At 45.2% G+C, this 24986-nt stretch overlaps 9 protein-coding genes across 11 annotated transcripts; 4 read left to right on the top strand and 5 right to left on the bottom strand.

The window, feature by feature from the left end:
* Positions 1-864: 864 nt before the first annotated feature.
* Positions 865-5142, bottom strand: PPTG_05669. 2 transcript variants are annotated; one of them, XM_008899379.1, is made up of 4 exons: positions 3238-5105; positions 2235-3161; positions 1940-2173; positions 916-1878 (listed from the first exon to the last, which is right to left on the bottom strand). In XM_008899379.1, exons 1-3 carry the CDS (start codon positions 5088-5090, stop codon positions 2083-2085), a joined length of 2871 nt encoding a protein of 956 aa, XP_008897627.1. In that variant the 5' UTR covers positions 5091-5105; the 3' UTR covers positions 916-1878; positions 1940-2082. The 2 variants fall into 2 exon arrangements, with proteins under 2 accessions (XP_008897626.1, XP_008897627.1); XM_008899378.1 differs by having other exon boundaries at positions 865-2173; positions 3238-5142.
* PPTG_05670 (hypothetical protein) lies at positions 1063-2013 on the top strand (the record flags this gene model as incomplete). Its single annotated transcript, XM_008899380.1, has 2 exons — positions 1063-1329; positions 1390-2013. The coding sequence occupies 2 exons, from the start codon at positions 1063-1065 to the stop codon at positions 2011-2013; spliced, it is 891 nt and encodes a 296-aa protein (XP_008897628.1).
* Positions 5143-6570: 1428 nt separating the features above from the next.
* On the bottom strand, positions 6571-7260 carry PPTG_05668 (hypothetical protein; the record flags this gene model as incomplete). The annotated part of the gene is made up of 1 exon (XM_008899377.1): positions 6571-7260. The coding sequence occupies one exon, from the start codon at positions 7258-7260 to the stop codon at positions 6571-6573; it is 690 nt and encodes a 229-aa protein (XP_008897625.1).
* A 726-nt stretch (positions 7261-7986) lies between these two features.
* Positions 7987-10236, bottom strand: PPTG_05667 (hypothetical protein; the record flags this gene model as incomplete). The annotated part of the gene is made up of 2 exons (XM_008899376.1): positions 7987-8041; positions 8123-10236. 2 exons carry the CDS (start codon positions 10234-10236, stop codon positions 7987-7989), a joined length of 2169 nt encoding a protein of 722 aa, XP_008897624.1.
* A 730-nt stretch (positions 10237-10966) lies between these two features.
* On the top strand, positions 10967-12035 carry PPTG_05666 (hypothetical protein; the record flags this gene model as incomplete). The annotated part of the gene is made up of 1 exon (XM_008899375.1): positions 10967-12035. One exon carries the CDS (start codon positions 10967-10969, stop codon positions 11978-11980), a length of 1014 nt encoding a protein of 337 aa, XP_008897623.1. The 3' UTR covers positions 11981-12035.
* Positions 12036-12282: 247 nt separating this feature from the next.
* Positions 12283-14418, bottom strand: PPTG_05665 (hypothetical protein; the record flags this gene model as incomplete). The annotated part of the gene is made up of 1 exon (XM_008899374.1): positions 12283-14418. The coding sequence occupies one exon, from the start codon at positions 14416-14418 to the stop codon at positions 12283-12285; it is 2136 nt and encodes a 711-aa protein (XP_008897622.1).
* Positions 14419-16371: 1953 nt separating this feature from the next.
* PPTG_05664 (hypothetical protein) lies at positions 16372-19568 on the top strand (the record flags this gene model as incomplete). Its single annotated transcript, XM_008899373.1, has 2 exons — positions 16372-17027; positions 17284-19568. The coding sequence occupies 2 exons, from the start codon at positions 16372-16374 to the stop codon at positions 19502-19504; spliced, it is 2877 nt and encodes a 958-aa protein (XP_008897621.1). The 3' UTR covers positions 19505-19568.
* Positions 19569-20861: 1293 nt separating this feature from the next.
* PPTG_05663 lies at positions 20862-22833 on the top strand. Of its 2 annotated transcripts, XM_008899372.1 has the most exons (2): positions 20862-22084; positions 22150-22833. In XM_008899372.1, exons 1-2 carry the CDS (start codon positions 20913-20915, stop codon positions 22238-22240), a joined length of 1263 nt encoding a protein of 420 aa, XP_008897620.1. In that variant the 5' UTR covers positions 20862-20912; the 3' UTR covers positions 22241-22833. The 2 variants fall into 2 exon arrangements, with proteins under 2 accessions (XP_008897620.1, XP_008897619.1); XM_008899371.1 differs by having other exon boundaries at positions 20862-22833.
* Positions 22740-23225, bottom strand: PPTG_05662 (hypothetical protein; the record flags this gene model as incomplete). The annotated part of the gene is made up of 1 exon (XM_008899370.1): positions 22740-23225. One exon carries the CDS (start codon positions 23223-23225, stop codon positions 22740-22742), a length of 486 nt encoding a protein of 161 aa, XP_008897618.1.
* Between the last annotated feature and the right edge of the window lie 1761 nt (positions 23226-24986).

Genomic DNA, 24986 nt, shown 5'->3' with positions numbered 1-24986 from the left:
CAAAACCAGATCGGATTATCTCGAGAAAATTTCCTCACCATATCATACGTGTACTTTGCGCTAGCTTTGATGCATGGCGTATGCGCTCTATTGATGATCGTCGGCTCACTTGTGCGTTGCAACATACAATTCTCGCGTTGGACCTCGAAACAGACTTCAACTGAAATAATTCCTGACACGAATCGCAAGGAAAGAAAAACTATCACAAGATGTGGTTGTTGTACTGGAATTGCGACTTGCATTTCATGGTTATATCAAAAAATCGCTGGTCGACAAGGACTTCTAGGTGTGAACGGGAAATATTTCCACATTGTTTTTATTTGTAGAGAGATAGTGCAGACATCGCTCCAGACCATTCAAGCTGTTCGAATGAGCAAATATCTGCCAAGATTACTACTTAACCGCTTTTACGTGAGCTTGGTCGCGATTAATTGTTGGTCGTGTATCTTCGTCGAGTCTCGCTGGTTCTGGAAAAGCGAAGCTCGGCGTCGATTTGCAGTAATTCTATGTGACGTTATTCTGAATCTCGTGTCAACTTTGGGGTTGCCTCTGATCATTGTGTTAAGTTATCTGGATATGTATCGCACAGAGGTACTTGAATTCGACTTCTCGATACTAGGAGACGAAGTATGGGCAGCTCATTTGCTTAATGAAGCGCAGATGGTTGTCGTAGTTTCTTGGCCTGATCTCCTGAGTCGTGTTGTGTTCTCTCTGGGACTTGTCTCCAGTACTTCGGACGTGAAAGATTTGTTGCGCAGTGGTCCGAGTAATGGGAACAGAGTGGCGAATCAAACAAATGCCGTGAATAATCTTTCGTGTGTAGTACCCACTGATTCAGACCCCGTAAAAGAGATTAATGACGATAGCTGCATGGCAAGTGGAAGTCAATTGTTACAACAAACTTCTTACTATAAGGAAGCAGGGCCGCAAGTTCATCGTCGACGAAGGTTATTGAGATTTGTTTACATTGCAAACGCTGCTTGGGGGGTTGTGCTCCTTGCTTTACATGTTCATGCTTCACTTCAAGAGCCTCTATACGAGTGCGCAACACAAGTGCGTCCGATGGCTAATATCCTACCCTCCTGTTATGTAGTGAACTTTGACTGCCATGCTTTGAGGATATCTGGCCGCTTCGATGAAGTTCAAAGCGAGTGGAGTAAATTTGACAAAGGGACGTCGTGGACACTCCGCATTCTGCACTGCTCAGCGTTGGAAGTTCCCCCAAGTTTTGTGGAATTTCATGGTTTGCAGCAGATCGAAGTATACAATTCCACAATTGTTGATTGGAGCGCAGACAGCACTATCAGTAGCACAAATCACCCCGAAATGGTAGTATTATCCGTGGTCCGCGTTAATATGACGGATGGTCTGCTTCCACTTGGCTTGCAGTCTCAAGAGTTTCCACCAGGATTAAGGCAAATCAACTTCTGCGAGACTAATTTGAAAACTCTTCCTGATGATCTTGACTCTAATTGGCCGAGCGGCGCGGGAATTTACATGGAGAACAACAAACTGACAGAAATTCCAGCAGCACTTGCCCACTTAAGGCCAGTGTATCTCATGGCGAGAGGAAACCCGATCACTCAGCTTCCATCTGAGCTTTTCGAGGGTGTACTGAGCTATTTAACACTCGGAGGCACGAATCTCGCCGAACTTCCGCAAAATGTGGCAGAACCATCAACCGCTTTGGCCTATTTGGACGTCACTGATACTGATATCGCGTTCTTTCGGTCATGGATGGAGCCTCTTGTTGAGGATATGTTAGGGGTCACGCCTCTGCTGGCTGCTGGGGGTACTCCGTACTGCTCCGATCTCGATGCCATCATGAGTGGTTCATCCTCCAAGTTCACTACTCCTTTTGAGACTGGCCAATCTACACTACTCATGAATGCGTCAGTGGAAAACTGGGAGTATCTCCTTCAGGCCGTGGATTGCTCACCATCATACGGTCTAGCACTCTTTCCTCTCGAATATTGGGATGTAAAGTATGGTATCCACGACAGCGAGTTCTGAAAAATGAAGACTAAAAACTACTTGTAGTTTCTAAAGGTTTGGATGGATGGCCGACTCTGTATACCATGGCTAAGTGTTGATGGTTTCCACCTCGACATGTACGTGGCGGTTCTGGGTCCCTTGTAGGTTTGGCCGCCACGTCGCTAAAGCCTTTGTATTCCTGGAGCACAATCACGCTGTTAGAATACAAGGGCATGGCTACATATTGAGCACGAGCTTACCTCAACAAGTAGGGAGACAATCTGTCTGGGAATTTTGCGTCAAATTCCTGCAGCTGCTCTAACAATCTCTTGAAGAAGTTCAGTGGCAGGCGTGCTTTCGATTTGAGAGCCCGGAACATCCAAACGGCGAGAACCTTCCCCACCGCTGTGAAGCGGGACCAATTCTCTTGAGTGCGCAACACCTTTTTATCCACGTTATGAGCAGTAAAGTAGTTGATGTCAATAAGTAAACCACCTGAAATGGACTGGATCGGGCTCATCATATTCTTCAATTTCCGGTTGCGAAAGCGCTGGACGCGGTTCTCCATCACATCAAGAGTAGAGACGGGCTCTCTTTCCCATTCAAAAAAATTGTCCTCCAGGTACGATTCCACCTCCGAAAAGCTCGAACCCAACGACTTATACTGCACTTTCAAACCTTTGCTGCTATCAAGATTCAGTATGTACATCAAGTCATTCATGGTGTGCTCCAACCACACAAACTTGAAATCCTGTGCAGGAATACTAGAAAGAATACTCGCCATGATCTCCATTCCAGTGCTAAACCGCGTCACAATGTCGTCGTCTTGGTAGTCGGGATGCTCCAGAAGCTCAGTGACACCACTAATCGCTGAGGTCGCAGCTAGCTTCATAGCACCCAGAGCGGTTCCCATTTGCTGTGTACTGTTGATGGCCTCGTTTCCATTTGAAACCAAAACTTTGACTTTCGACGCCGCCTCAACGAATTTTGCGACGATAAACTTGACTGGGCCGAAAGGATCTCTGGCCGCAGGTCGCTTAAACTCTGGCTCGATGCTGTTCGAGTCTGTACGAGGTCGCTTCTTAGTGTTGGGAATAACATCAGACGATACCGGAGTATTCGCCTCGTTCTCCACATTGGTATTTGAAATATTGGTCTTAGTTTTCTGCGCCATAGAGACAATGTTCCTACATACAAATACCATCAGGATGATTTATCAGAATGTGAAACAAACACTGATTACTGGGGGCGATAAACACTTACTCCAGTAACTTCACGGGTATCCTGTTCGGAAACCGTGCTTCAAATGCGCCCAAAGATTGCAACGAGAGTGTTAGATAATCGACAGGCAATTTCTCCTGATTTGGAGGAATTTGTTTCATCCATGTGGCTATTTGGTCACACACCAACGCCAAGGTCTTCCATTGCTTCTCGGTGCGGGAGATACAGCCATCGACAGTGTGCTGGGTGGAATAATTAGTGCAGTCCTGACGTAATTGATCCAGAAGAAAGCGAACCGAAGTAATTAATCCGCTCGAATCAAGTTCTCCTTTCTGTTGCAAATACTCGATGCGTCTTAAATCATTTTGTAAATCTTGGAGATAATCTAGAAAATTAGCAGTACAATACTGCTGCAGCTGGGAACATATTTTTCGTACTGGAATGAGAGCTTGGATGAGTTCTGGTTTAGTGGTGATCTTGAAGATGTGGGTCAAACCTGCTACCATTCGCTCGATCCACAATCGGGAGCTTAAGTTGGAGTTGCTACTTGTGGCAATTGATGCCACACGTGTAACTGTGGCTTCGAGGCTTTTGACTGTTTTTACACTAGCAGTTCCGGTCTGAAGCACACGGCGAATCTTAGCAGCATTGATCCACTTCACAAACTGTTCACAAACCTTCAGTTTGGCCATTCGTGCCTGCACGCAAGTGGTTCTCTCACGTTCTCCCGCATCAGTCGCGACTGGAAGCGTTGCTACCGCTCTTGTAGTTTCCATCCCCACTGCTGCCTTCGCTTCGTCCACACAACTACTCGACCCGCTTGTGGATGCTTTTGCATCGGCCTTTGCCAAAGGTTCGTGGCTTTTTGCATCACTGTTTGTGTCCTCGTCTGGGTGACAGTTCGCATTATCTGTATCCACAGATGTGTGTGCTTCTGTAAACTGGGAAGCAGCAACAGACGTAGCAGGTGCCTCATTTTCTTCGACCTTATACTCTTCCTGAACAGCCTCAGTATGATGCTGTGCTGGAATATCTTCTTGTATTTCAGTCTTCTCACCGCTGATGGCAACTTCGGCGCCACATTCCACACCCTTCGCTTCGGCAGCACACTCATGTGCTTCTTTTTGTTCATTACCCGACCGTTTATCCGCAATTTGCTCTTCTACTGATTCGTTCGCTTCGTCTGTTAATTTGTGAATTGGTTTCGTTTGTTCACAGCTCGACAACACTGATTCATTTCTAGCATCTATGGCATCTGTCGACTGTCTCAATTGCTCCATTTTCACTCCAGATTCAATCATATTTTCTTCTTCACACAGTGTCACCTCCTCATTTTCCACATTCTCTGCATCATTCTTTTGTCTGTCATCATCTTCTTCAATTGTATTCTGCTGCTCCGTTCTCTCTGCCTTTACATCACTCTCGGCATCCTCATCAAGCCTTGAAGGCACATCTGAGTGTTCCATCTTCACTTCGACCTCTTTGTACCTTTCTTCTTCTCTTTGTTCTTCTCCAATCAGCATATCTTCTGCATCAGTATGCAGTCGTTCAAACGTTTCATCAACACTGTCTCCTCCTCTCGTTTCCACATTCACGCTCTCCATTTCTTCTGCTTCATCTTCAGTCTCGGTGTCTCCATCTTCGCATTCTCGCTCGTTTTCTTCTTCTCGACCGTCTCCTCCAGCCAAGCTCTTTCTAGCCAACGACAATATTTCGGTGGTCGAGTTTCTCAACTCGCTCTGCACCTGCTCGATCCGGCCACATACGAGCGCGAGCGCCGCTATCTCCGCCCATCCGATCGCCTCACGATCACCTTTCAACAGCCGCAAGTGCAGCTTAATGGCTGTCGCCGCCGTCCACAATTTCTGCTCCACGTCCTCCAGCCGCGATAGCATTGGTGCATACCTAAGTGAAAAGCAAGTATACATTGTATACCTTACCGCCCAAATAAAAATCTCGATTTGTAATGTCAATATTTGCTCAGATGTGCAAAGAAATTTTTTTTTTACGTGTAAACATGGGCTGTCACTATTTTTTTACTTCAGTTTTGATTGAAAAAGGAGTCGTACAGTAGGAAACTTGACAAGTTTCATAGCTTCCGGGATAACGATATGTAAAAACACAAGGCATATTGTCGAATTCTCCTCGGATCAACTAAGGTAAAATCTTCAGGTCACAGTTGCGGGATAATGCCATTATGTGGCACTGATTGCCCAGAAAATTGTGTTCTTAAAGCAATGAACACGCGTACGTAAATTTTAAGAAAGTGTACCTCAAAAATGGTATAAATCCACCCGAAAACCTTGCTGTGGCTGGCCATATAACTTCTTTAGGAAGTGACTCAGTATCAGAGTTTCGACTGCAGAGCTCATTTGGAGAGTGCCTTCCCAAACCTGCCAATCGGGATCACTTCGTTGGAGTGGGCACCACACTTCTATTGTGCATTCTGAACAGTAAGAAAGCGGGTAATAACGAGTAAGTCCAAGTGTTAAACGTTGAGTTGGGTCTCCGTCACATCGATCCCCATTCACTAAAAATGCCTTTCAAGTGAAATTCCAGCTTCATAAAGCTCGACGACAACAATTCGATCGTCTTTTGTCAACTCCACGCTGCTACCGCGACTCAAAATAACACCGGCATTCCTCACACTTTAACTTCGTCCAGGTTGCGTGTTCATAGACAGCATCATTTGCGGCAAAAAAAAATACCCTTGCTTGTGCGTTGTTGGTACTTCGAAGTATTTCGCTTCCATTCAATACACTTTGCTACGCCAAGCGGGAATATAACAGAAGATATCGACTGGATTCCAGTTACACATTGTTCCAGTCTGGGCGAGGTCGCTTCTTAGTGTAAATTCCACGGTATAGTGTTGAAACGGACTTCCTGTTATTCACACGGGTGATACTCTTTGTTTTCTGCTCGATGGATATTATACTCCTGCTGCAACAACACAAGCAGCTGTGAACGCACGACGCAATGGTTGCCAAATGGCAACTTACAACCCTATTAACTTAGTTCCAAAATCTCGTCGGTACGCATGCTGATTGGCCAGGATGGCATTCAGACGAAAAAAAAAAACCATTAAAATTTTAATGTTTTTTTTGTCTGAATGCCATCCAACGGCAAGCGACATTTTCATCGAAAGTTCTACAATTTCGTTCGTTACTTCGAACCCAAACCGAAATGCACCAAGAAACCTCGGTGCTTTAATGCAGTTTACAAACTCTTCGAAAGCTTTCAATTTGGCCACCCTCGTCTTCAAATACGCAGTCGGATTATGTTCTCCGGCCGTGCTAACCGCTGTCGCTAACTTTGCACCTACTCTCTTCACTTTCATCTCCAGTACATTCTCGACTTCTTCCTCTCCAAAACTCGTTAACTCACTCCTTGGTGTTTTTGCAACAGCTTTTGTCCCTGTATTCCGACAGCTGCCATTATCTTTGCGTACGAATGATTCCCTCTTGCTTGTGCTCCGATATTGGACGTAGATTCAGTAATATGTTCATTTTTACGCCAACTCGTCTCCTCTGCCAGCGTATCATCGTTAAGCTTCAAGTTGCAAGAGCGCTGCTCTTTATCAATGTTTTCCCCACTCTCCCCATCATTCTCTTTCTCCCCCCCGGCGACCTTTTCATTCTTTTCTTCTTTTTGCACCTTATTATCATCAATATTGACTGCTCGATCAAGCTTTGAAGGTATCTCTAGATGTTCAACTTTGATTTCTACCGTTTTGCCCACTTTAACCTCTCCATGCGGACGTTTAATCGCACCAACGCTGTCCACTCTTCTCGTCTTCAGCTCCGTATCTTCCATATCCTCGGCCTCATCCTCCGTTTCAGTGTCTTCATCGACTTCTTCGTTTTCTTTAGCCAAACATCCGTAGTCGAATGCCACAGCTCGCTGTGCACGTGTTCGATCCGTCCACATACGATCGCTGCTGCAGCTATCTCTGCCCGCTCGGTTGTCCGTATCTCGCCCTTCAGTAGCCGCAAATGCAGCTGGATAGCCGTCGCCGCTGTCCACAGCAGCTCCACGTCCTCCAACCGCGAAAGCATTGTTGAACATGTATACATTATATACACTTCTCGTTGAAAACCTAAAAAGTGATGTCAGAAAAGGTCTAAGTTTATTGTGAACATTTGTATCCACATTCACAGTTTTTGCGGCAACATGGAGGAGGGAGTACGTGCCGTCGAGCACCAATTGCAGCAAGTAACAACGGCCTTGAAGCATCACCAATCATCACTAAAGGTTACGTCTACTCCTGCGTGTCCTGGCGATGTTCCGAAGAAGCTTGTAGAATCGTCTTGGCTAGAGAAAACAGTGCTAGGGATCCAGACTATTGCCCGAAAACTATCGAGTGAAGCGTTAGTGGAACAACACAAACTATTGATCACATGTGGATCCCAACTAAGCCAATATTTGGTCAAGAAATACGGCTACAAAAGTTATAAAAGCAACGACGCACCCAGCCTCGATGAAATCGAAGAATGTATTGAGACGTACCAGCGTGAAGGACGACAGTTGAAACTCAAGGCAATTGTGCGTCCGATTGACTCAATTGTAACCAGACATATCAATAATCTTACATAATTCAGTTCTAAGAAGTTATTCAAACAGAAGAAAACTGGATGGCTGCTGGGAGCATTCATGCAGGTTAGATAGAACACGGTGTTAGCAGTAAGCAGGTGAAGGCGCATTCAAAAATGTTCAAAAGGGTACTGCAGCAGCTATTGAAGTTCGACGAGATGTATCCTGGCAGACTACCACTCCTCTTAAGGTTCGTAAAGGTTACGTCTGCTCCTGTGTCAAAACCTGATCAAGTGCCATTTTATGGTTGCTTATCCTGCAGCAACACGAAATACTTAGCAAAGATAAAGCATTAAGCGGGCGATGGCTAGCTTTACACACTATATATCAGTCTAACTCGGTGGCGATCTTGCTGTAGTTATCTTCAAACTCAACAGGATACAGCGTCTGTGTCCATGCCCCGCATGATACTGCCTTCTTGAGTGTCGCCCAGTTCTCCGGAGATGCATCTGACAAGGTCATTGATACCCCTTGGCGCCACGGTGCTGAAAAGTTCGATTGACTCCCTTCAAAAATTCTCTGCAACTCCGAGCAGTATGGAGAACCCGTTGCCAGGATCGTTGGAAGGCTGTTGTATACCAGACCCGCATGGGCGACCATCGGATCGACCCAATCCCAAAAGAAGGAAACATTGGTACGATCTACTCGCAGTTTAAAAAATGGTGATATCTTCGCAGTCTGCGGTAATCCAGTGATGAGCGTTCCACCAACGTGAAGATAGCCGGCGGTTCTCATCAATATCGACTCGGGTATACTCGCAATCGGATTCAATGCGAGCGAGGTAACGTATGGTGAAAGCCTTACTAACGAGTCTGGAACTGTGGACAGGTTACTTGCCTCGAAGTAGATCGTTCCTGATTTTGGCCATTTCAAATCTAGATCGTCGGGTAGTACACGTAAATTTGTGTTACAGAATTCGATATCCATTAGCGATTTTGGGAAGCCACTCCCCTGTAAACCGGTCGGCAGCTCGCCATTTGTCATGTTCACACGTACCAGGAACAACATGACAAGGCTTGGATGGTGAGTTTGTGATAGAGCAGCGCTTTCATTCCACTCCGTAATGGTTGTATTGTAGAATTTCAGCAGTTTAAGCCGCTTAAATTCGGTCAAAATGACAGGAACTTCAAAGTGAGGACAGTGTCTGATCACTAAACCTGAGGTAGTTGAGCGGTCAAACGTACTCCACTGAATTGAAACTTCATCACTAACACCATCCATGCTGACGGCATGACAGTCCAAAACGAATAAAGAACATGATGGCACGGAAGTGCCCCAAGGCTTTACTTGCATTGCGCATTGCGGGACGCTTGAGATTGACTCAGCGTATAAGTGGAGAATCAATAGAGCAGCTCCCCACATACCAAAAAATCCTTGCATCACTCGGGACTCTATCAGAATTTGTAACCTGTTCTTACGGTACGCATGTTTCACATCCGTCACTTTAGGGTCAGAAGCAGGCACTATTGAAGATCTTCGTCGATTGACACTGAGTTTTCTCACTTCCGATGGTATCGCACTTGTAGTAGTTGTACACAGCAGCTTCTTCATATTATCCATGTTGCCTAACATGCTCAAGGAGAACACCAGTCGCATCACCAAATCGCTCCACGAAGTGACCAGCACCAAGTGAAACTCACTCAGGACGTGCATAAGCCAAACGTCTTCATACCATTTGTAGCTTGGAAATTCGCCTAGCTCAAAGTCAAAATCCACTGCGTAAATTGCTAGTATAACCGTTGATATGCCGACAGATGACACCATATCGAGTACGCTATCACACACAATCACGTAGAATCGGCGTTTCGTTGATATCTTGTGAAAAGTGGAGTGTATCAACGCAGTCGACCAGCAGTTGATAACTAGCAATGCAACGTAGCATCTGTTTAATCGCGTACGCGGGAGTAATACACTCATTCGATAAGCCTGCTGGGTCTGAAGCGCAGTCTCGACGATTTCTCGACATATCAGCACCAAGTCAAAGTATGGGCTGTCCACACTGAGAACGCCAATGCTTGATAATACTGCGCGATAGACATTTCTAGCGTAGCGATGTAGGCGCTTGTTTATACGTATTGAATCTGTCCTTGACGGCGGAAAAATATCATAAACAGCAAAGACAAACTGACGCTTCTGAAGGGACCAGCCGAGCATCCACACCAAGTAGCACAAATGAATTGACGCTACACTTCCCAGAATGACGGCAATGTTACGGTCATGCTCGGTGCCCAAGCTCAGTCCATACAAGTATAACCAGACATCCAACATCGTTCCAGGTAAACCCCAGTAACACAGAGCCATCGCTGCAAAATAGATCCAGCAATACGCGTGGAGAAGGACAAATGCAAACCAACAGAGACGCAGGGTGACATCCGAGAAGACTCTGCTCAAATCAGTCTCATTTTCAGGACGGCCATGACAACTGTCGGTAGTCTCTGCTCGACGCTGCATCGGCAACTCGTGGATGATGAGTATTGAAAGGAGGGACATGGTAGGCATTTATAGCTGCGACTCGATAACTTTAGCCTTAATCAACTACGACATATAAAAGTGGAGTAGAGAAACATTTATTACATTGTAGAAGCATAAATCTGTTTTTGTTGCTTTCAGAGACAGAGGAGAAGGAGGGAGCAATGAGCGAGATGAAACAGAGGTCCAGCAAACCGAAAAGAACCGCTCAGTGGAACGCCGTAGACAATAGTACATGACATGTGTACGGAGAGTTGGTTTTGAAAAACATCTAGGGGATACGCAAAATAAGCAAACACAGGTTGTTTGCGAATTCCGCAGAAGATTTACAGGTAGTAGGATCGATTTGGTACACTCACAAGTACATTGAATAGTTGTGAGTCACAACTATTCTATGCAGAGCTCGAGAACCGAGGTTGCTGTGTCTATTTGTATTTCGGCGTTGCTTAGTCTCATTGCCCCGCCATCCCACAACACGTAACAACACGTAGCGGTGTACGTAATGCAAAAGAACGTGCACAGAAGAAAAATACTGAAACGACTCCTTCAAGAGGAAGTATCGATCGAAGAAATTATACCTTGAAACATTACACATTGTTGTTCAAAAGGCACGTCTCGGTGCTCCTGGGTTCGTCGTCTGCCCCGGACGATGTGAAACGGGCAAGGCCTGGTTGTTCATTTTGTGTTTTACCAAGTCTGCTGAACGTCCACGATGAAGTTTACACTGCTTTGTTTGTTTTTGGCTATCTCCTGTTGGCCCGGAGCCGCTACGGACGACACGCTGCCGGTCAATACCACACGAGAACTCCAAGTCAATTTCGAGCCCGGTGTCGAATTCAACCAGCCTCAGTGTGTTGTAGAGAATGGGTTCGACTACAGCGGTAACGATATCGGTAGTGCACAAGCCCCTACTCCTTGGGATTGCTGCGTTCCCTGTTCCAACCGACCAGGATGCAACGCGTACACGTGGACCGACTTCAACGACGGAACTTGTTGGTTCAAGAGTGGTCGTGGCACCATCGTTGCAAGCTCCGCCGCGAGGTCGGCGGTCATGAGCAATGAGATGGGATGTCGACAGGAGCAGAATATTAACTATGTGGGCAATGACATCAGTAGTGCGTCTGCGGCTCGAGCGACAGACTGCTGTACGGTGTGCAGCAATACACCAGGATGTCGTGCGTACACCTTCACCTCCTTCAATGGCGGTACGTGCTGGCTGAAGAGTGCCAAGGGCCGGATGGTGGTGCGTGCGGGCTCTACCTCGGGATCTCCTTATCTCGAAACTACGACTTGTGGTCTCGAGAATGGCGTGGACTATGTCGGCAATGACATTGGCAGTGCACGATCCAGCACTGCCAGTGGCTGCTGCTCAATCTGCAGGAATTTTGGTGGCTGCCGTGCATTTTCGTGGACCAACACAAACGGAGGCACTTGCTGGCTCAAGAACCGTAAAGATGGTACTGTTCGCAGGGACGGAGTGATTTCGGCTCAGTCTACTGCGAACCCGCCAGCTCCAAGTTGTGCCATGGAGGAGAATGTCGACTATGATGGTGCTACAATTGGCAATGCTAGAAGTGCCGACGCGTATGGCTGCTGTTCCATCTGTATGAGAACTTCCAACTGCCGGGCATTCTCGTGGAACAATTACGAGGGTGGCACGTGTTGGCTTAAGAGCGCGAGAGGAACTGCTTTTCAAAGGACGGGGGTGTTCTCGTCAGTTGTGTAAGCATTCGGAGGGTGCTTTAGGAGGATGGAGGTTCAATATATTGATTTCAAAGTTGATCACGAATCGTCGCAACTTATGTATCTCCATTGCCTTGTTTCTTTGCAACACAAAAGCTTACTTTATACACGGTTTCTTTATTTTTCTTTACTTCTCTAAATGAATGCATTTTTAGATAGGCAAATGGTTTTTGACTACGTTAGATTAGTGATTATATTTTGTGTCTCATACTCGATACAGAACGGCATAATGCAGATGGCGAGAACTAGCTCACAAGTAGCACACCGCCAAAACACATTTATTATTCATATAATTTTACTATATTCATCCTCAAAGTCTAGGGGATACCAAGTGCTATCCTCTTCTTCACAATACACGGCTTTCTCTAGGATGTCCCAGTTATCGACAGAAGCATCATTCAGTATGGACTGATCAATGTGCTCTGGAGGGGAAATGGCAAACGCTGTTTGTCGTTTTTCCAAAATACGCAGAATATCCAAACAGTAAGGGGTACCTCCAGCGCTTATCGGAGGAGCATTTGACGGAGTTATGACCAACGGGTCAATCCACGACCAGAAGAAGGAAATGTTGGTATCACTCAGGTTTATGTCGTACATTGAAGACGCCAAATTTGAGACGTTTTCTGGGAGTTCTGAGATTAGCGTGCCTCCAAAGCTCAGATACGCGACTGATTCACTCTCAAAAAGTTCTTCAGGAATGGCCGCAATAGGGTTCAATGACAATGATAAATCATACGGAGCAAGCCGGACCAGTGATGGGGGAACTTCCTGAAATTGACTGGCTTCAAGGTAGATACTCGCGTACTGCGGCCATTTCACGTCCAAATCGTCAGGTAGGGAACGTAGATTTGTGACACAAAACTCGATATCTTCCAAGGACTGGGGCAAATTGTCAGCCTGGAGACCAAGCGGCAGTTCGCCATTCGTCATATTTACACGGATTAGAAAAAGTGTTGTTAGCATGGGATGAAATGCTTGAGTGAAGGCGGCATCTTCATCCCAGCTCGTGATACTAGAGTTGTAGATTTTGAACTCTTTCAAACCAGAAAACTCGGTCAACATTACAGGAAGATCCAGCGCTGGACAATGGCGTATAACCACACGAATTACAGTTGCAGGATCAAATTCACTCCATTGTTCTGAGACTTCAGATTTAGAGCCACTAAATCCAGATTCAAAGCAATTCAGCTCAAGTAAGGAGCAACTCGGTTGAGACGTAGTCCACGGCTTGACTTGCATCTTGCACTGCGATAGATCAGGCGCGGATTCAGCGTATAAATGAAGGATTAAAACCGCTAATCCCCACATAAAGAAGCCCATTTCCGTTGCTTTACCCACCCAAAAGTGCAGGGATTCCCGATCTACTCCATCAAAATTCTTCTTTATAGTCGCTAGACTTGCGTGAAATGGTGCGACGACTGTAGCACGATGTCGAGCGTTAGTTGCACGTCTAACGCGCTTCATTGGCCTAGCGCGGATGAGTTTCTTGATATTATTCATGTTCCCTAGCATGCTCAGCGCGAATATAAATCGCATAGCTAAATCCTCCCACGAAGCCACTAAAATCATTTGAAATTCGCTCATTGCGTGGACTCGCCAAACGTCCTCGTACCATTTCAGAAATGGGAATCCATAAGTTTCAAACTCGAAATCTGGGATGTACATGATCACTAGTAGACTTGTAATCCCCACAGATGAGACTAGATCCAAGATGCAGTCACAAATTAGTGCCAGTAGCCGTCTTCTTGTGGCATGATTGCGAAAATATGAGTGAACCAGTGCTGTGCTCCAGCAGTTTAGAACAAGTAAAGCAACATATCCACGATTTAGCTCTCGCCGTGGTAGTAGCAGACTCATGCGATACGCTTGCTGGGTTTGCAACGCTGTCTCCACTATCTCTCGACATAGTAAGACGAAGTCAAAGTTCGGGCCATCAACTCCTAGAAATCCGTCGCGCGTGAATACTGCTCGATAAGCCCAGCAGAAACCTTCTTTAACCGGTGCAATAAGAGGATAATCTTCTCCAACTCCGTTGAGATGAACCGGAACCTTGACGACGTTGTAGATAGCGAATACCACATCGTTTTTCCAGTATGACCAGCCTATCATCCAAATAATGTACGCAGCATGAACTATTGCCACAGATAAATGTATCAACGCGATCATACGATGATATTCTGTACCCAGTCCGATATAAAGCAAAGATAACCAAGCATCCAGACGGGTTCCTGGTAGTTTCCAGTAACACCAAGCAGTAAACGTGAAATATACAAAGCACGCGAAATGGAGAAATACGAAGCCAACCCAAGTGATTTTCAGCACTGTCGGTGATAACTTGTCCGTTCTTAAGCGCGCGATACGCTCATGAACACGAATTTGAGCGAGTCCTGGAGCTCTCCCAGGAGCGACACGGTGCGGCATCTCGAAACTACACTGACAACTATTTATATGCTCATCTGTAGCTTATACTACTAAGTATGAATTTATTCATTTTTTTTTACCTCTATTTATGAACTTCGCGATCAACACAACACGTTAAACATTTCCAGCGTTCTAATGTACATATATATACGTCAAATTTCACTGTGTCCGTGAAACCTAATCGATAAAACATCTCATTGCTAGCAAAAATATGGCAATCTGGATAAGCGTAGGCAGTAAGTATCTCAAATTTTGTGTCATTTTGCTAAATGTCGCCATGCTTAATGCTACATCGTTACCATAAATAGGAGACACCGTAGACAATCTTAGCTATTTAAGGTAACAAAAACACGATGCATTCAGCTAACTACAGGAGGTCATTTGCATTGAACGTGGGGACAAAGCAAGCAAATGGACAAACTAACGCCAGTGTCCTCACCATCTTGGCATGGATTTGTAGCCTTGAAGTCGTGTGGGTTCGCCTTTGGGTGGTTTATCATTTTCTTGGTGCATTTGACCACATTCACGTACAACACGTGCTTCGCTCTATTTTATTGGAATATTGGCGACTTGTATCTGATGTACGCGCTTGCGAGCCACGGAATTGGAATGCCATTGTCTGATTTCGACACTATTTCTTACGTCCACATAGCTTTGGCTGGAGTACATGGGTTTTACATTATGTTAATGATTCTTGGATCTACGAAGCAACGTACTCTAGCATTTACTCTAACACCCAAGAGAGTCCTGAGCGAGGAAAGGATAGTGAAGGAAATGGAGACTTCAGTATTGTCGATGGGTGAAGGACAGATTGTTTATCGAGCATCCGCACATAACATTCGGACTCGATTGAAAAAGGTGTTGGGTTATATCACTCGTAAGCGCCCTGGGCTAAGCGCAAATGGAGAATACTTCCACACTATCCTTATCATTAGAGAGCTGATTGAAGCAGCTCTTCAGACACTGCAAGCCGTTCGAATGAGCAGATATCTTTCTCATCCTCACCTCAATCGTTTTTACGTGGTTTTACTTGTGGCGAATTGCTGGTCCTCTGTCATTATTTACTCTCGCTGGTTTTGGGATAACGAAGCATATCGACGATTTGCCTTAGTCCTTTGTGACTGTGCGCTCGACTTGATGTCGACCGTGGGTGTGGCAGCATGGATAGTCTCAAGTTACGTTGGTCAGTATGACATTCAGTCAAAGAGTTTTGGTTCTCTGTTGGTGGACGATGTGTGGTTTGCTAAGATGATGAATGAAGCGCAGGTCGTTCTAGTAACCTCATGGTCAGACATGGCTATTCGCGTTGTTTTCTCACTTGGTTTACTTGGAGCAACTGGCAAAATGAAGGAACTGCTTCGGTGTACTACTAGTAGGCCCAGCCGGGTGGCAACAGATGCCGCCCCAACTAGCGCTAACCAGTTGGATTCAGTTGGTCCGTTATTCACTAATCAGCGTTGTATACAGAATGATCGAGCTGACAAGAACCTAAACGAAGTTAAAACCACATTCTGTGGGTTCTGGAATGAATATCGGCGCCGTGGGCTACTCAGAATGAGCCGTACCCTCTTTGCTATGTGGGGTGTGATAGTATTGGCGTTGCATGTTGATGCATCGCTGCGAACACCACTGATTGAGTGCGATCCCAAAGTGAATCCTATGGCTGGAGCATTGCCATCCTGCTTTACAGTCAACTTCGATTGTTATCAGCTCGGGTTATCTGGGCTAATGGAAGAGGTTGAGAGGGAGTGGAAAAGATTTGACCGTAACACGGTTGAGAAGCTTCAAATACTTCATTGCCCAGCTATGGAAATGCCGATATATATCCAGAAGTTCCAAAATCTTGGCGAAATACTTGTGTATAATACGACACTTGTTGAATGGAACGCCAACGCAGCACTTTCGGGGTTTCATCACCCAAAATTACAATCACTTTCCGTTGCTCGAAGCAATATGACAGACGGCTTTCTACCGCCTGGTCTTCAGTCACAAGAGTTTCCTAGTACGGTATTTGATATATGTTTCGCAGAGACAAACTTGAGAGCTTTGTCGGATGATCTTGACGTGAAGTGGCCTGTGTGTTCGATCTTCATTGAAAATATTTTACTGACTGCTGTACCACCTTCACTTTTGCGTCTACAACTGCTAACACTTTCGTTATCGGGCAATCCAATTCAGACTGTTCCGAGAGAGCTCTTCGAAAAAGGTTATACTCACGACACAAGACTGAGTCGCACATTAGTGCGTGAGCTGCCGCAAAATGTATCGTTTGTGCTAAATTATGCTACTCAGCTGGTGATCATGAACACTAGTATTTCATTCTTTTGGTCGTGGATAGATCCTCTGGCTGAACTTGCACTGGAGATATCGTCAAGTACTATACTTGCTGGTGGGTCCACGTATTGTCTCGATCTCGAAAAGATCTTGAGTGGTACCGCCTCAATGTTTTCTGAGCCTTTTCAGCCCGGACACTCGACGCTGTTAATGAATGCCTCTGAGGCGAACTGGGACATATTGCGTCAAGTGGTCGACTGCACAACTACAACAGTGGCTGATCACTCGATGTCCAATCTTGCCTACTGGGACGGTTTATTCGCTCTTGGCGCTTCGTGAGTAAGCGAACAACAATAACATTTACTTTACACAAATGATGCTGCATTTATTAGGTCCTTTCCTGTTCTACAGGTACACCGATGCACTATCGAAGCTTCTATAGTGCACAGTGTGGAGGCTAGGGAGCGAATCTCATAGTTAAAATTGCTTTTTCTGTTAGATACAGCAAGTAATTCGGCTCATTCAGCTCAGAACGCAGATTATAGTTATAAAAAAACTTAATTACTGAGTGCTATTTTGTATTTTACCAAGATATTTGACTAGTACCAGAATAGCCAAAACAACAAACGCAAGGCATGGAATGGATTACCCCACGCTGTTCAGCTCGGCTTCCTCGTATGAATATGTGACGCTCTCGTATTGCAGCTTCGTGTTCTGGTGGCTCGTCATTTTCTTGATTCACTTCGTGACATGTGCGTACAACGCTGGGTTCGCCAAGTTCTACTGGGATTATGACGCATCGTTTCTAAGCTATTCGCTTGAAGCCTACGCGATCGGAATGCCTCGAGAGGACTTTCTCACGATCGCCTACGTTCACATTGCTTTGGCTTCAGCACATGGGGTTTGCGTACTACACTTGATCCTCTGTTTGCTATCGCAGCGGACAGTATCATTTACTTTAGAATCCAAAGCTTTGTGCAAGTGCTTCCCAAAGAAAAACGCTGGACAAGTGGGACAGGACCGAGTTGACAGCATTGTCAGTCGAAGCTTTACACGGGTATACATGAATTTAGCCCATCGCGAGGGATTTTTTGGTGTCAATGGTAAACATTTCCACCGTATCCACATTTTCCGAGAAATTCTTGAGACCGCACTCCAGACGATTCAAGCGATTCGAATGAGCAAATACCTTCCGCATCCACAGCTCAATCACTTCTACGTGGGGTTACTTGTGGTTAATTGCTGGTCATCTGTATTGATTCATTCGCGATGGTTCTGGCATGGAGAAGCGCACCGTCGCTTTGCGTTGGTAGTTTGTGACTGTGCGCTGGATATGATGTCTACTGTTGGTGTTTCAGCGATGATTGCTCTGCGGTACGCGGATCAATACAATGTTGCGTTAGCAGGATTCAACTTTGATGATCTTAGTGATGATAATTGGGTTGCACAAATGCTAAATGAGGCTCAGATGGTATTAGTAGTGTCATGGTCAGACATGGCAATGCGCGTCATCTTCTCACTTGGAATTATCATGACCACTACAAACATGAAAGAGTTACTACGCCGAAAGCCTAACAGGAAAAATCGGCTTGTGCCGGCTGACGGTCATAATGCCCACATTCAACTCTCGTACGAAGCTCATACGCTTTTGTCACCTTTGCCCGAGAACAATGACGTGAACTGGAATTCTCGTATTCAGATGCAGAATCCTCATGCCAAGAAAAAAGTAGTGTGTTCCCCGCCTAGATTAACACCTTCCCACGGTATTAACCTGTTATTTGCATTTTGGGGTTTCGTGGTGCTGGCGTTGCACATTTACGCTATCACCCAAATCCCGTTAATGGAGTGTGTGCCTAAAGTCCATCCGATGGCTGGTGTTCTACCGTCTTGTTTTGTCGTGGATTTTAATTGCCATAAACTGAGTATATCTGGTCAACACGACGAAGTACTCACTGAGTGGAAGAAATTTGATCACAGAACGGCTGTAAAGCTCATCGTTCTGCATTGTCCTGCTTTTGAAGTACCTACTAGCTTTTCCGACTTCATTCTGCTACAAGAAATTAGAGTGTACAACACGACTATTGATAATTGGGGGGACGATGTTGCTATCACGAACACTTACCATCCAAGGCTGACGATGCTATCACTGGTGCGCACAAAAATGAAGGATGGCATTCTTCCTGTGGGTCTTCAGTCTATAGATTTCCCAGCAAATCTTTACTATATAAACTTTTGCGAGACAAATCTTGCGAGTGTACCAGACGATATTGATGCCAAGTGGCATGTCGGATCCAGTGTTTACGTGGAGAATAGCAAGCTCACTGCTGTACCGCAAGCGTTAATTCGCTTGCAACCATTCTTCCTGGTGTTAGGGGGGAATCCCATAACAGAGATCCCACCTGAACTCTTCGAGATATATGGCATGCTTTACCTCATTTTAGCTCACACAAACATTAGTGAACTACCACGAACTATTTCAAATCCATCCATGAATACTCCGTTTATTGATGTGAGGAACACAGCAGTCTCATACTTTTGGTCATGGATCGACCCACTTGTCGAAATGATGCTCGAGGTGTCACCAATGATACTAGCAAGTGGTTCGACGTATTGTAACGACCTCGATAGAATTCGTAACGGGGAATCAGCAACATTCACTGCCCCGCTTCAAGCAGACTCCTCATCGATACTGATGAATTCTTCCGAGGCGAATTGGGACCGGCTCATCAAAGCTGTTGACTGTTCATCACCTCTGTATGATACCATGTTTGATCTATTGGGCTGGGATGGAATGTATCGTATCACCGTATAGTGGCAAAATCTCCGTAAGATATCATTCTAAAGCTAGATAAAATTTTGATGTTCTCTCGTCTTGCTCGCCATGTATTATCTTTTCTTCTAAAAGTATTTATGAGTTAAATACCGGCACGTTTCGATGCGTTTAAAAAAATTATTGACACTCCGTCAGTCTACAGGGAACGCCCACTAATAAATTAATGTTATCCTCAGATGGAAATCTAGTTAGTAGTGGCCTTTATCGTCGCACCAAGCAATATCTGACACCATAAACTCGTGCAGTTTGTTCGTTACTTCATAGAAGTACAATCTATCGATCCATCACGTCAGCGCCTGAAAAGCAACAGTGATGTGGCTACAGAAAGTGCTTCAATATCTCTATTTAACATGTTATACCATTAAAAAAGCGAACGATTTTTTCTTCAAGTGATTCCGCGTGTTTTTCTGTCCATCGGTTTTGACCAAATGGGCATGGCCACGAGTTTGATGGATCTACTGTGATCATCATGCTAATCAAACATTGCCCCTCTCTCGATGTTCCTGATATTTTTCACAGAGTTCCACCAGCTCATCAGTATTAAAATCTATAATACGACAATCACTGCGTGGAAAAACTCTGCCGCTATTACGAATACAAACCATCCTGCATTCTTGTCGCTTATGTTGGCTCGAGTGAATATGACCGACGGCTTGTTACCAGCAGGGTTCCAGTCAAATGATACCCCAGTAGGTTTTTATGATTTCGAGATGTGTGTCATGAATATACGCGAGCTACCTGACGATCTCGATTACAAATGGAACGCCGGATTGGTCGTTTTTATCGAGCTTCAAGCTGTTCCGGAGGTACTTCTACGCATCCAATCACAATTTTTATCCCTTACTGGAAACCCTATCAACGAACTTCCACCGGAATTGTTTGAGATTGAAGGAATGAGAGAACTAACGATTGGTTATACTAACATTGTCGAGTTGCCTAAAAACGTAATTCGACTATCCTCAACGGTACAAATATTTCATATTTCTGGCCGTGGACAAATGGCCTTACCAAACGTCAGAGTGCTCATAGGATGCCCATGGCTGGGAAATCTGTGTATTGCGCTGACATTGAAAAGATTCAAAATGGCACTGCTGACACGTTTACAGCTTGTCCGTTAGCGTTGTACTCGACTGAATTGATGGACCCCAGCAAAGCCAAAACGGATGGCCCTATCTGGTCTTGGGTTGATCATTGGATGAAGTTAGTGGTCCTATATTTCCTCTCGATTCGGAAGATGATCGCAATGCGCTCGTGTAGTTAAAAATTTCGAGAAAATCAGAAGTCACTATTTTTTTTAGTGAACCCTAGTTCAACTTTAAAATACATCTTAATTTCAGTAAAATGACAGATTTTAGTTTTTTTTTAAAAAAACGTATTATTGCCAACAATGGACGTGTTGCTCAACGTTGAGCAGCAGCTTGTGCGCGTCGCGGATGCCTTAATGCTCCCCTCAAACTACTCTCATGCCTCACGAGTTCCCTCCGCAGCAATACTGACCCCTGTACTCATCCACATCGAGCAGCTGCTGGACGAAATCCGCTCTAAAACTCGCGCCATCGTCGCTCAAGCTTCTAGACAGAGAACGGAGGAGTTGACAAACACAAAAAACGCAGAATTTGAAGACCTTCGCATCAAATTGGAGACTCAAGACTTGGTGGATTACGACTCAGAGACAGAGACAGAAGACGAAGCTGCAGTCGAGAAGGAGAAAGAAGGCGAAAATGAACTGATGACTGGAGTTGGAGTGAAACGATCAAGAGATGATGAGACGGAAAAAGCAGAAGAACCGAAGCTGAAGCGGCAGGAATTGGCTGTAGTTCGTAATCGAAATCGTCTTAGTGATAACGTTGCGATTTTTGTGAAGCAAGCCAAAAAATGCTCGGAGCTGAGGGAAGATGAAGAGGCGGCGACTGTGAGGAAAGCAATGTCCACTTTAATGCACCGGAGCTCGCTGTCTTTAAAAGGAATGGTTGGCTTGATTCAAGATGGAGGCAATATTAGTGAAGCGATCGCAGCGGATTTCCGAGATGCTGTGGTGTTACTGCCTACGGTCATCGAACGTCATCAAGAGAAGAGGAAAATTAGTCGGAATTGGATTGAGGGCACAACGAAAAGCATTGCTCAAGTAGTTGCACATGCGAAAAAGAACGCAGATGTGCCGGCTTGTCTAGCTGACCCGCAATTGGAAGCTATGTCACGAAGTATTACTGAGATTTGGGCTTCCTCGGGACCGGACTTACTACGCAAAATGGAAAATTATATTGAACAACTGACTCGTTTCGGCGCGTTGGAACCAGATCGTATGGAAAAACCTCTTGGAAAGCTAGCCAGTATCTTCCGGAAAGATATTCAAACGTGCAAGCAGAAAAACAGTGCTTCACGGACAGAAGAAGACTGGAGCCGTTTCGCTAGAATTGCCGAGGTTTTGGTGGAATGGATACGTTTGGCAGAACGAGCTACTGAACCACCGAACCTCCGACCACATCTACTCCGATTCGACCGCCAGATTAAAGGCTTCGCAAAAAAGAACCCTGGACGAATACCACCCAATCTAATCGAGTACGTTAAACTTGCGCTGTTAACTCGTCTGTCGCTAACAATATTTTTTTTTACGAATAATGTAGAGCTTCAGCTGTTTTGGTTGAGTTTGTCTCCCCGAAAAATACAAAAAATGAAGAAGCTCACAACAACTCAGGCATCAGATATTATGCATGACCTCATTACTGCACGCACCTTTGAAAATCGTTGAAAAGGAGATGACAATCGACTTCCGATTGTGCTGGTCTGTCGCTGGTTATTTCTGCACAAGCGAAAGCATTATTGCGACTAGATTTTGTTTCGGAATACAAACCTGATGAGTACTACACGTAAGGGCTGCTGTCAACGCGTACTTCCAACACTACATCGGCTAATCGCCTTTAAGCGGGCTTTTTAGGGTGACACTAAGGTTCTCGGGGCTATTGAAGTGGAAACGATGTAGTGTTGGTAATGTGTCGGAAGCCTAAAAATGCAGTTTGATTTCAAACATCTCTAGTATTGGATAGAGCGCTCACGTTGCTAGTTGCTTGGGAGGAATCATGGTGCTGACCAGCATTCATGCGAATTTAAAACTTGCACTGTTCCATATCATGATTAAGAAGAATGCAAAAAGAGTAAAACGCCGTTAATTCATCGCTTGATCAAATCAGTTAAATCAATTCAATTGCTCTCCCCATTACTCGTCCGGCGGATTTATTTTATTGAGTAGGAAATACGCCCCGAAAAAAGCTCCAACAAATCCAAAAAATCCGAAAAAGAACAAATATACCGACAGTTTCTCAGAAACCTCTTCGCTTAGGCCTCTTGATAGATACGTTTGTGCCTCTTTAATGGGTTTTAGCGAGGGAGGCTTTTCCAAAGACTTGATGAACTTGGGGTCGTTTCTCAGACTATTGACTCTCTTCATCATCTCAGGGTTTTCTTTCACACTCTTGATCTCCTTCAGAACAGCCGGATTATTCTTCAGGCGCTTTAGCTCCTCCACGGGCGTTGGATTTCTTTGTACTGGTAAGTTTGGCATACTCTTCGCGTTCCGCTGAAACAACTTGCTGAGCTTTGGGAGGGATAAGGGTGCTCTCTCCTCCTGCTCTTCGTTGAGAGTTCCACCCTTCGGTTGAACTGTTGTCTTGTCGTTTCGAAGAGCTCGTTGCGTCTTTGCCATTTCGAATCCCGTGCGACTGAAGTCTGCTTCCAAGGCCGTCCCAATATCAGTTTGCTTAGCACATGTAATACAACTGACAAAGACAGTGAAATTGAGTAGGAGCAGGAGCAAATAAATCTTTTGGCGCATTTAACTTGATCGGGAGGGAGTGGGGTCTTGTTTTGATCGAAAGTCAATTGTGAAATGAAGTCGGTCGGCCTATACCGAACCAACACCCAGACCAAATCCCAAGAACGGCGACTTACCCTTCCAAGTAACGAGTTATCTAATACATTTTTCAAGATGCCATGAGACCAATGCAAAGATTTTTTACTATCATAAGATACGTATCTGACAAGGCAGTTTTTTGATCCGTCCTTCAAAGGCATCCGTGTTCTGTACAACTCACCCTTTGAAGTACAATATGTACGTCGGAGGGGAGGTAGGGGACGTTGTGCCAGTCTAAAACGGCTTTGAAGAAAACGTTAAACCCAGCGAGTGCCATACATTTACACAGTTAAAGCATGAAAGTGATTGCGAGCATTTCTCAACGCCATTGATTACGTGTATGATGCAGAAGTTGCCGAAAAACATTTTGTGGCAAAAACATGCGAAAATCTATAATCTACTATTCATACAACTTATGCTCGGAATTTACCGAAACGTAAAAATTCTCGTAATTAACCTCACACGCTCCACACCAAGTGAGATTTGCTCCAGACCAAGCGAGACAACAATCATTCAGAATATGTTTTAAGGGGGTCATCACAGACTTTAGCTTAAAATATGGAAGATGGACAAGGTGATCGAACGGGCCTCGGACGCGCCGCTTTTGTATATACAATGCTGCCAACATTCTCCTCTATCAAATGACACCTGCCTTACACCGTAGTGAGCACTGTGGCCGAAGTTATGGACGGATTCATCGAGTCATAGGGTCATGACTGCGGATGCCAAGCCAATTTACCACTCTCTAGTTGCATAGTTTATTTGAGAGGGAATTCCAGTTGCTCTGAAGCAAACTTCGCTTGATCCGGAGTCTCCCAAACTAACACGAAAAATGACCTACCCAAAATAGAATTACGAATAGAGCCGTGCGACGTGTCGCATTGGCCTGGAGGATGTCCCTGTTTGAGCTGGATATGGTGTAGTATACATGTTCTGTTGCATCGCTGCACTCCCAAAACCAACTTGCAAAATGTTCCTGTCGAGTATTGACAAGGACTACTTTCAGTAAGGATAACCTTTTACGGGTAGTGTACACCGCAGACCTATACCGTTTTATAGCATAGTAACAAAGTTCTTGAAAATTTGTTTGTGCTCTTCATTAAAAAAAATAGGCAAACTCCTTAAAGAATGTAACTTTGCCGGTTGTTCGGCAAATTTTTATTCAGTAAGAGTGAGTAGCGCCGGGTGTTCTACTTCGGTTACAGTAATGTTACGTCGTCGTTGTTGCTGCGTGCGTGTTCCTGTAACAAGTCTAGGGTCGCCTGCTTGCCGGCGGATCGCGTAGCCGCTCGTGCTTGCTGCGCTGTTCGCCAAGGTCCCCGTTGTCGGTCACCCCGTATGCAACTTAAACACGTTATTGGCCACCGTCAAGTAGCCGGGTTTTCCCCTATTTATTAATAACCAAACAATACACTGCACGGTCAATCGTACTCAAGCTCCACCCTCGCAAAGCCTCGGCTTACGCCACAATCTCCAAGCCACTCGGGAATACGCCTCGGGCGCCTACCCTCTCAATACGCAGCCACCACAGCGGACTTGGGAACCTCGTGCCCC

Source organism: Phytophthora parasitica, assembly GCF_000247585.1.
Source record: "Phytophthora parasitica INRA-310 unplaced genomic scaffold supercont2.8, whole genome shotgun sequence".
Taxonomy (NCBI): Eukaryota; Oomycota; class Peronosporomycetes; order Peronosporales; family Peronosporaceae; genus Phytophthora; species Phytophthora nicotianae.
The sequence above is the reverse complement of the archived record's forward strand: the minus strand, read 5'-3'. Positions and strand labels throughout refer to the sequence as shown.